The sequence below is a fragment of the Pholcus phalangioides genome, unplaced genomic scaffold (genome assembly GCF_987345545.1).
Source record: "Pholcus phalangioides strain wild (caught in Gottingen) unplaced genomic scaffold, Ppha-v1.0 ptg000018l_1, whole genome shotgun sequence".
NCBI classification, from domain to species: Eukaryota; Metazoa; Arthropoda; class Arachnida; order Araneae; family Pholcidae; genus Pholcus; species Pholcus phalangioides.
In genome coordinates, this window is record NW_028301611.1 from 10,424,188 (window position 1) to 10,435,914 (window position 11,727).

Consider the following 11,727-nt stretch of genomic DNA (forward strand, 5'->3'; position numbering starts at 1 on the left):
CATCAGAGCAGAACCGGAATCGATTCAGAAATCAAAACTTCATACGTAAAACTCAATTTCACAGCACCCATGGTCTAAAACAGTTTCAATGTCCCTGTTTGCCATTTTTCTTCAGCTAGATTCGTATGTTGGTTGGGGTAGTGTTATCATGTATGAGTAAATGTCCAAGCACAAAGCGCTTTCTATAGCTTCCAAAACTGAAGTTATGCAGTTGGCTTAAAGCCAAAAAACTGACAAAAAAGTGAGGTGTCAAAGAAATTTAAGATTATTCGAAGTTTGTTATTCTAATTTTTGAAGAACAAAGAGAAATTGAAGAGAAACTCCAATTGAGAGAGAGAGAGAAAAAGAATCTGATGGTGATCTGAACATCTGTAAAAAGAGATTCAGAGAAGGAGCTCACACTGATACGGAGGCAGCTCTTGCATTGTTTAAAAAGAAATGAGGAAATACTTGAACAAGTGGCATCAACTATTCATGAAACAACTTCTCAAGAGCTAAAATTTATTCCACTGCTTTCTGTGAGAGTAGGTAATTGGAATAATGCAATGCTAGCATGTTTTAAAAACTGGCTTTTGTTTATTTTCCAAGAAGAAGCAGATCATGTTCGTCCCCGAATTCCCAACATTTTCCTTAGCTCAAAATTGTAACTCCAGCCGACTTTAGTCTCATAGAGGTGTAACTTGATACAGGCTTGGTTGATTCAGGTTCTACAATGTGTAATACAGTAAACTCTTGCTAATCTGGCACATATCAGACCAGGGTGTACTACCAGATTACTGAAATTGCCAAGTTACTGGAAATCAATTGAAAAAGTACATTCAAATAATATAAACTTTGTCTGTGACATATTTTTCTCTTCTATGGTCAAAGAAAACCAGCCTCAAAAGCCAGATTACTGGATGGGTCAGACTAGCACATGACTGAATTATCGAGAGTCTACTGTAATATGTATTAAAAAATCAATTTGAAGCAATAAGGTATAGAATATGAGGGAGGGAAAAACAAATATTTTCTCACCTTTTCTCCTCCTGATTTTGAAATGATGGAATCATTCGAGCGACTGTTGTCACTGACTGGTAAACTTCCCTGAAAAAAAAAACCATTAGTGAGCAAGGGCTAACAAAAATGCTCAATACCATGATTCATTGCATGCATATAGACATTTACTTTTTGCACTGTACAATCCAATCATAATAAATGGTGTCATTAAAAAGATTTTTTTTTTCTTTGATAGGCTATTGCTGAAAATATGACAACCAAACCATCACCTTGAGTCATTTAGCAAACCAGTCAATACAAACGAAGAATGGTTTCCAAGATTTAAAAAAAAAAACCAACATATATACAAATTAAACACTGTGGATACATGCACAGAGCCAGATGTTTATTCAGCATATGGCATGAATGAACGCCAAGGACTCTGCCGCCGGACTTATTCCGTTGCCGAGATCTCTTCCAGCCCAGCTTCGTGGCAGAGTCTGGAACAAAGTGAGTGCACCTAACAGTCTGAGTGCACCACAGAAAACCAACTTCAGCCGACCACCACTGTGGTGCCGGTGGGGTTCAAACCCGGATCCTCGCGATGCGAGTCCGTCACTATGACCACTCTATCACCACAGCGGCTTCAGCATATGGCAGAACAAATAGTGACGTTACTCTTCCGTGTCCATTTTGAGAGCGCATAGGCATTAGTGACACGTAGATGTTCAAGAATTGATAGATTAAATTAGGATACAGACTAGCATCCACTGTCAACCCAGTTGTTAAAGTAGGCCTATAAAACTAGTAGTATGAAGGTTGATTGTTCGAGTCCCAGTCATAACTCCAGCATTTTTTTCCCTCTTATATTTTCATCTTCAATCTTTTTCCATCTAAGATTTTTTGGATGATTACCGATTTATTTTTCTTTGTTTCCTACTTGTATGCAAAGCTGATATTAAAAGCCCAGTCAACCCCAGACGGTCGCCATGGCCAAGCCTTCACAGCAAGTAATTCATTTTTAATTAGGCCTACTGTACTTATATTCGAGAGGTGAAGCATCATTACGGTGTGATGCAGTGAAGCACGGCCACTAGCCACATTTGAGCTGTCATGACAAAATATGTAAAAGCGAAACTGCATCACCCTAATTATAATAGACAAGATAATTATTTGTTTTATTATTTTCAAAGGATACAGCAAAATAGTGACGTGACTGAAACAAATCTGCCGCACACATCTAATAAACGTCCATGTGTCTATCATGTGTCTATAAAAGAACCAGCACGTCACCGCAAGTCTCCCGGTATAATGAATAAACGTCTGGCTAAATATAGGTATCCTCTGTCTAAATTAAATTTCTATCACTGCACAGCTTTAAAATGCAAATCAGTGTTCATTAGCTTGTGATATATATCAATACTCACAGACCCCTGTATTTTGTAATGAGTTTGTGGGATAATTTTTTCATTTACTACTGCTGCATGAATGAAGATCCTAAATATGGGACATTTTGTGATGGAAAATTGCAATTTATTCTTTATATTTTATGACATGCAAATCATAAAAAAACATTGCATTTTGATTTTATGAGAGGGTGGTGTCGGACTTGACCTTTTGATACTACTGGGAATCTACAACAGAGCTTGACAAATCGAAAAAATATTTAGGCGCCAGCCCAATTTCTGAGACGCCAAGAGCATGGTATTTTGCTCCAGGAAAACAATCCTAAGTAATGTTTTCTTTCCCTTTTGCCATGTTAAAAGGAGTTGCATAATTGAAATCCATAAATTTTGTGTCACCTGTAGTAGACTCCAATTTAGAAATTTACTCTAGTTTAGAAACCACATTTAGAAAATTTTAGGCGTCAATACCAATTTTCTAGTTGCTATGGTGACCTGGCACTGCGATTCGCCCAGCTCTAGTATGCACCATTACAAAGGTGGAGGGGGGGAGGGGAACCTGCATTAAGTCATGACCACATATGGGAAAATGACAGGGGCTCTAGTCTGAGAAAGGGGAAAGACCAGCTACTAGAGTTGACATCAAATTTCAGTTTTAAGTCAGGTCTTCAGAAATAATTTTAGTTTTGACTGGCCGATTCGTGAAATGGCGGAGATTCCTAGCCAAAGTTCACTGTACTGACGCAAGATGGTTCAGTAGGTGCCAAATTCATTTTTTCATTGCCAATATGTGATGCATGGTGATATATATAGAGTAGTTTTATTGGATTAGCTTCATGTACAGTCCCCCCCCCCCGTATTTGTGTTTTTTTTTCTTTAAAATACTCAGCAATTGTCGTTCACATGTTTTGTTTACAAAATTTGAGTTGTGCTTGTTTAGGATGGTCATTCTTCCAGTGCTACTGATAATGCTTTGAAAAGGTAAATAAAAGTGAAAACTTGACAAGAAAAATTTGATATATTGACTGCTTGGCGAAGTCAATACCTTCTGTGGTCCGCCATTACGAAATAAACGAATGTTCGGTGAGATATATGAAGAAAATGGAATCTGAAATACAGGTGCAGCTACAGCTACGGCTGTACCCGTGGCAGTCAAAACTATGCAGCGCCTATGGGATCCATGTGTTTCACGTACAGAAAATGCTGTTTTTTGTGGGTACAAGACTGACACAAAAAGGTATTTCAATTGATTGTAATATTATAACAGAAAATGCAAAAAAATTTTACTCTTCCACAAGGAAAGGGCTGGTGAAACGTCTGTTTCATCAGAATCTTATGCAAGTAAAGATTGTTTCATAGGTTTAAGAAACGATTCGGATTGCGCAATGTAAAAATAAAAAGCACTGGCGATCAAGCCTCTGCCGACCAGGAGAGGCAGCTAGAAAATTTCGAAAGACTTTGTAGAAAATTATTGAAGAGAAATGTTATGCACCTTACCAGGTGTTTAACGCTGATGAAACTACACTATTTTGGAAGAAAATGCCACAAAAAAGTTAAGCAAGAGAAAGAAAGCGAGCTCCTGGTTTTAAGGCAAGTAGAGATAGACTTACTATGTTGTTTTGCGCAAATGCGTATGAGTACATGATAAAGCCCACCATCATTTTCAAATCTGCAAATCCGCGAGCGTTGAAGGGAAGGATAAGCCAAAGCTCCCAGTATTTGGACGAACAATTTTTTAAAAAGGCTTGGACTATGAAAACACTTTTCCTGGATTGGTTTAAACAGTTTTTCATTTTGGAAGTCAGGAGGTACCTTGAGAGTGAATACATGCTATTCTCAAAGTTCTTTTAATATTGGGTTGACCGAGGAGGAGTTAATGCAGCTGACTGGTCCTGAAACTGAAGCAGCACCAAATGAAGAAGATCGAGATAAAGAAGCAGGAGGCGCGTACTCATCAAGTGACATAGCAGAAAGGCTTTGCAAGTTCAAATCAGCAAGATTATTTTCATAACATAAATCCCTCTATTTCACGTTCTTCACATGTAGAAAAATTAGTAGAGGAAGCCTTGTCAACATACTCAATATGAAGAAGACACAGCAAACAGAAAAATCACAACATTCTTTCCGAAAACATCACCAACAATCGCTGCACCCTCTTTTACATTTCCTTCTACCTCTGCGTCACCCTGCTCTTTCTCATGATATTCAATAAACGAGATATACAATAAAAAACCTATGGTTTCTGTTATTCAGGGTCACTTCTGGAACGTAACCCCTGCGAATACGGGGGAGGGGGTACTGTATGTGATTAGAGAAAAAAATGGGAGAAATTTGAGAGAAAAAATATAAAAATAATACAGACGTAGTTTTTCTGTCAAATGTTGAAAGGAAAAAAATTACCTCATCATGACTGCAGTTTGATAGGTTGCCATAACTAACTTAAACATAATTTTCACAAAAAAATACGTCAACTTCGCAATAACCCAGAATCACAACTTGTGTTATCAGACTGGCCAGGGATCTTCGGCTACTTCGCAAACTGGCTGGCTGAAGCCCAAAATTTGAACATCAGCCGGGTCAATTAACAATGAAATTGGCCAATTTCAGGTTTTGGCAGTAACATATATGTAAATCTACGTTTGCAGTTCCTTTTATTTTACCGAGTCCTCTTGATCTTATTTATTTTGCATAAAAAAATATTCAATTTAATAAAATAGTCCAAAATTTTAGGTGGGTTCGCCATTTTTTTAACTTCAACAAAATATAACAGTGAAGGCTTACAGTAAGCTTTGATTATGAAATTATCAAATCCCTATTATCCCATCACTTTTGCCGGGAAATCATTTATACTTACATAAATTGCGTTTCAAGTAATTTATGTTATAAAGATAAGAAAGCTATACGGTTGATTTTCAACTTGAACAACTGCCAACCATATGGAAGCCAACATAGAAGCTGGGGCACTTTGTGATTATTTGTTTACTCTAATTCACGTGCCTTAAAAACTACGAAGTTGGAAACAATTTGAAACAATGGCTTTTTACGTTTTCAATATTACTTTGGAAAAAAAAATACCTGGAAACTTTTCCCTCGAATCATCTTTTCAAGAAATTATTGAAATTCCCACTTAAATTTTACTTGCTAAAAATTTAAAACCTGTATCGCATTCCGTGAGAATATTTCTAACTCGGCGCCATGACAGCTTCTGCCACCGTCTGTTGACACAACCGAGAATAATTTTTCTAAATTTGTACTTCTTCGCTCTATAAATCGGAAGTCAAATGCTTTTAGTTAAAAAAGTGTTTCAGATTAAAATTATTCAAACGTGTCATGAATAATTCAGTCTAATTGTATGACTTAGACCTAGGTCAATTTCGTGACTGTTTCTTCACGGTTATATTTCGTTAGCAAGGTACATTGACCATAATACCACTTTTCAAGGGACAGTTATACAAATACAAATACAAATACAAATACAACGCCACAACAGGCAAATCGCCCAACGAGGTGGCTGACTTAAGAACATCATGGATCCCCGAGCCCCTACCTACTACTGCTACACCACACATGCACCCCCCCCCCGCGGAACCCCCCAACGAATCGGTGCATGCGGGAATGTGCGTGTACGTGTAGTGCAACCTGACGTAAAGTTTGTTTCTGTGTAATGCTTGTTATGTGTAGTGCTGTCATCTGCCCCCAGTTTTACTAACTTTGAGTGAAGTGTTATGGTTGAATGATTTACTGTTGTAGGACTGTTGCTCTCTGTGGCGAGACTTTTTAACGGGGAGATCGGCTCGCATTTGCGCCTTGAAGTTGGGAACCACAGAAAACCAACTTCAGCCGACCACCACTGTGGGGTTCGAACCCGGATCCTCGCATCACGAGGCCGGCACTATAAAAATCTTTTAGTCATCAACCTTTAGTTTACGAACGTCTCGGTTTGTGAACAATTCTGTTTACGAACAACAAAAATGATTTGGTTTAAGAACACGCAAAACGATCCAGATCCTGAAAGAAGCATATTTCAGAAGTCTGTGATTGCAACTTCATTTTATTTTTTCGACAGAATTTGGTTGAAGAATTATATTTCATCAGAGCAGGGGCGTAGCCAGAAATTTCGTTCGGGGGGGGGACCACTTTCATTTCGGGGGGGGGGACCAAGGTGACAGAACAATGGATTTGGCCATCTTTTCCCCTTTTTTCGGTCATTTTCTCACATTTCGGGGGGGACCAGACCCCCAAGTCCCCCCCCCCCGGCTACGCCCTTGCATCAGAGTAAAAAAGTTCCCACCACAAATCACTCTTTTCCTCTTATCCAGCTTATGAATCAGCAGGTCATTTCAAACTTTATGAAGCTCTGGAGAAAAAGACCTTTCTCAAAGATGTTTTGCAAAATCTGACACAGAACTAACAGTCAGTAATTTCTTGAAAAAACTATTTTATCATCCTACAATTGCTTAATTCTTATTATTTACAAAGCTTTTAGCAGCAATCTGGGCCGTCTTAAGGGCATCATGGGCCTCCGTTCCAAGGGATTTTTCTGAGGCCCTACCTGAAAAATTCTCGAAAAAATTCAACTCCTTCTCGTTTTTCTGAGGCCCCCGGGCCGTGCCCGAGTGAGCTCATGTGTTAAGACGGCACTGGTATTAAGTTTCTCACAGAACCATCAATTCAATTTATAAATTTGGCCAAGCCGGCTTGGATTAGCCTATATTTTGTGGCCAGGTAGTGTTGCAAGCTGAGATTTTTGAGGGCTTTGACACTGAGATTATAGATGGTACCATATTCACGAAATCAGATTTTGCTCAGCATCGTTTTCATTTCATTCGCATGTCATCTCTTTCGAATTATGGTCATTTTTTTCAGTGTTGGTTTAATGATAACCATTGTTTATACAAAGCAGCTGTTGAAAAGTTTAAAAGTCCGCATTAGAAATCTTCGGAGTTCCGGGGCGGATTAATTCATTTTACATTAATTCCTATGATAAAAATTATTTCGGTTTGTGAACAATTCGGTTTACGAACGGACTTCTGGAACGAATGAAGTTCGTAAACCAAGGGTTGACTAATTTTAGCCAACCCGAATTATCATTAAAAAAAATTTATCAATTTTTCTCGTATCCAGGGGTGGGAAGTGACCAAGTCCGTTTCGGAGCAGCTTTGGAGCAGCAAAATTCAGGATTCGGAGCAGTTTTGGAGCAGCAAAATATGGGATTCGGAGCAGCTTTGGAGCAGCAAAATGTGGTATTCGGAGCAGATATTTATAAATTGGAGCAGTGAAATTAACAAGAATATTTTCGGTAACCCTCAACCCTTTTCAAAATAAAACTGCACTGTCTTTTGTTATCAAATATCTTTTCGTCAGCTTGATTTTTGTTTCTGGTGTTTTAGGCTTTTGACACCTTGTTTGAAAGAGCGGCTGTCATATAATTTTTTGCACCCGTCTATTTAAGATGATTTTTGCTTACTGAGGGCGCTATTTGCTGCCTTGAACAGCACTTCTTCAAATGAGCTAAAAAAATTTTTATAAGTTTTCAATTTTTTTATACTTGGAAAGAAATTGTTGCAAAATGGGAGAAAATTTCGGAAGTATCAACTCGATGTTTGGCGATTCAGCACTCATTATCTGGCGAGATTGGCGATCTGACACTCGTTATTTGGCGAGATTAGCGATCTGACACTCGTTATTTGGCGAGATTGGCGATCTGACGATCGTTATTTGGCGAGATTGACGATTTAACGCTCGTTATTCGGCAACATTGGCAATTTAACGCTCGTTATTCGGCAAAATTTCTAAACTAAAATTCGTAATTCGGCGGACATGCGCTTTTTACTCCCGGAATGAAAATTTTTTTCACGAAACATTGGGATTTAACACAATGACGATCGACTACAGTAATTTCTGCTGCTTCCAGAGGCGACTTTTTTTTTTAAACGGAAACACTCCCATTTGTACTTTAAAGCTGAAAGACATTGCAAACCATCTTCAGTTCCCCGATCACGGACAATATCGGGGTTTCGCGATGGAAAGCCCGATGAGGTGCCGATAGTTTGAGTATAGTGGAATAAAACACACTCTTCTCGGAAAGAATCGTTTCGTGGCTAGCAGGAACAAAATTTTTTTGGCGTCCTTTCCGAAATTCCGGGCATACTGAAGCAAAATTCGCTATTTGGAGCAAAAAAATACGAAAATACGCTATTGGAGCAGGATGGCGCAAGATATTAGTTTTGGCGCAGTGCGGCGCAATTGGCGCAGAGTTCCCACCCCTGCGTATCTTAAACGCGAGCAAATCTCACTTCGATTTGAAAATCTCAACGGAAATTGTGGATGAAAATGATTTATTACTCACAAATAACTTTTTCTGATAATTATGACTATAAATATTGATCTCATGTTTGTCATATTAGTTTTTTGTCCACTTCTTTTAACTTTTTGTTTCACCGAAACCGTAGGTGTCCCCATATTTAGGAGATTCACTTCATCCACCATTTTTCTTCAATAAAATATGGTTAGCCTAGACCAGGCGCATTTAACGAGGCGCGTCGATACAGTGCGGACCACATTTGACAGTTTACTCAGTCATGCGGGCTAACTCAGACTGCTATACTCATGTTATCAAAGAGTTCAGGGACAAATAGGGTAAACCAAACACAACTAGGCAGGGCAGCAATTTGGGGGGGAGGAGGAGGAGCAGCGTTGCTGGTGCGTCAGGTGCTGGACTAGAGGGGGTGTCGGACGAAGCCTCCCCCCCCACAGTCTAGCATTCCATCAACATGATATAAGATAGAAAATGTAGCTTAAGAATGGGACATAATGTCGGGGGGGGGGGGCACCAGAAAAGCTGTATAAACTATCTTAATACAAAGAATAAAATACGCAAAAATTATTACATATATATATACGTGCGATATAAAACAAAAAATATAGCTAAACAGTGGGGGGGGGGCAATGTTGAAGACCCTTGGCCTAGCTAAGCGATGCCAAACTTTTCTAGGAGCGGGCTAAAAAATAAAAAAACTGAAAGAAAAAATTAGACATTCATAATTGAAATTTTTATGCTTGGAAGTGAAGCGCAGCAAAAAAAAATTCTTCGGCGGGCCAGATAGGACCTCTAAGCATTTAGCCCCGCTGGCCCATCACTAGCCTAGACATCACCCCTCACATAGCCAAGGCAGAGAACAGACCAGAAACTTTGTCAGGCGAGGCAAGAACAAATTTTGATGCCCCCTTATGATGTTGAAGGAAAGGTAGAAGGGTGAAATTTGCGCCGCCTCTGGTTCGGCTCTCGGGGAATCAAACTCGCCTGCTCCTCCAGTTGCGGCTCTGACCTTGGCATTATCTAGGTATGGTGTGCCCTCATCCCCAACGGAATGGACGACCTCTGAAAAAAAAATGAGAATCTCCAATGACTCAAGAAAGACAGAAAGAAAGAAAGCTGTGAGGAAAAAAAGGGGGTGGGGAGAAAAATTGGAATTTAACCATCAGATTGGAAAGACCGAAAGCCTAATGTGATGCACAAACTGGCTCTAATAAAATTTTGTGACTTTCAAATTGTGTTGCAAAAACCACCGATTGGCCATTACATTAAAGCGATTCTCAACAGATCTTGAGTTCGAATTATAAGGTTCGATTTCTAAGGCATCCATTGTTTTCTTTGGAAAAGTATTACTCAAAGCAATTGAAAAAAAACAGCAGTCAATCCAACGTTGGAGATGGTTCGTGTCGATGCGCATGTCGACGACGATCCCTTATCGTGTCGAGCAGTTCCACAGCTAGAGCCTGAATGAGGAAAACTAATGAATGCGGTGGGTCACGGTTAGAAAAAAAAACTTTTGTCCAAATAGTTTTAACGCGTGAAATTTCAATAGGGGATACTAAGAAGATGAAAATGTGACATTAAAAAGAAATAAGGAAGAAATTAAAAATAAAGAAAATTTTTATGGAAAAAATTATACCATTCTTTTTTTATTTTTACTCGATTTATTGGACTTTGGGGTCTTCGGTTCCCATGCGTCATCTTCACCGCTGAGCGAAGTTGAAAAATCCTCTGAATTGTCAGAATAACAATATGTTTTCCATTGCTGAGATTCCTAGATGAGGAAAATATATATAAAGTATTTATATACAAGAAAGAGTACATGAAAATATTTCATTTTCCCTCATCCACAAGCAGGGCCGCAACTAGATGTTTGGTCAGCCGGGGCAAGCACGCATTTTGGCGCGGCATTTCGACCCCCCCCCCACCTTATAATGTTAAAGGAGAGGTTAAAGAGTGAAATTTGCACCCCCTTTAGTCCGGCGGCCGGGGCACTAAACCCTCCTGCACCCCCCATAGTTGCGGCCCTGTCCACAAGATATCAAATAATATATTCTATAAACTGACGTTGACCCGTTCAGTAAGGGCGGGATGACACTATAAAAGTTTCATAAAAGACCTTTTACGCAACTTGAAAAAAAATAACCAATAAGCGTATCGATAACGTAATACTGGCCAAATGACAAAATTCAGATACAATGGCTAATAGACATCGTGCATTTGACAAATTTTTCAATATGATAGGGTTTAGGCTTTTTTAATGTTATTACTATAATGCGGTATTTCTTACTTACATTACGGTTTCTACAATTTCTCTTCTTCGGATCAGTATTATCAAATTCATGGACTAGTCTACTCGTATTAGCATCAAGTTCATGGACTAGTCTACTCGTATTAGCATCAAGTTCATGGACTGATGTACTCGTATTAGCATCAAGTTCATGGACTGGTGTTCTCGTATTATTATCAAGGTCACGGACTGGTGTACTCGTGTTATCAGGGTCTGGTAAAAATATATTATCATCACCATCTTCAAGTGCCGGCGGTAGCTCGAAAGCAGCAGCAGAGGTAGTAAAAATTTCAACAATTGATAATGAAGAAGAAGGCGACTTCTTTTCTGACCTAGCCTACGAGCATAAATCGAAATAGACAGGCAAATATAACACAATCAATGCATATACTGTACATGCACAACTTAATCGATACCTTTATCTGATATTTCCTCAAAATCACCAATTTCAAGGCAATAACAGTCTGTTTAACCAGACATTAGTAAAAAATGAAATTTAACTCAAAATTCTTACGGGTGTTATCTTCCTGTGGGTCGTTTTTGTCTTCTTATCTGGTGGTTCCGAAATGACTGGTGAACTAGTACGAATATTTGCTTTCTTGAGAGGCGCAATGGAATCAACTGCTGAGACGATCTTGCACAATTCCACCGGAAGACTTGGTGATTTACCATGGGAAGAAAAGGGAACGAGAGCCCTAGCACTCTCGGTTATTTTTTCACCGCCTTGAGAATCCTAAAAA

General features: G+C 39.0%; 1 protein-coding gene across 3 annotated transcripts in view; it reads right to left on the reverse strand.

Moving 5' to 3' along the window:
* bon (tripartite motif-containing protein bonus) overlaps positions 1-11,171 on the reverse strand; it is a 102,873-nt gene extending 91,702 nt beyond the window's left edge. The window contains exons 1-3 of one of the 3 annotated variants that reach the window (XM_089247948.1): positions 10,992-11,171; positions 10,337-10,471; positions 1,018-1,086 (exon numbers count right to left, since the gene is read on the reverse strand). In XM_089247948.1, the coding sequence (XP_089104074.1) occupies positions 1,018-1,086; positions 10,337-10,339 (72 nt within the window). In that variant the 5' untranslated portion in view covers positions 10,340-10,471; positions 10,992-11,171. Of the gene's footprint in view, positions 1-1,017; positions 1,087-5,456; positions 5,591-10,336; positions 10,472-10,991 lie in introns of those variants that run through there. The other 2 variants (XM_089247950.1, XM_089247949.1) reach the window with 2 other exon arrangements.
* Positions 11,172-11,727: the final 556 nt, after the last annotated feature.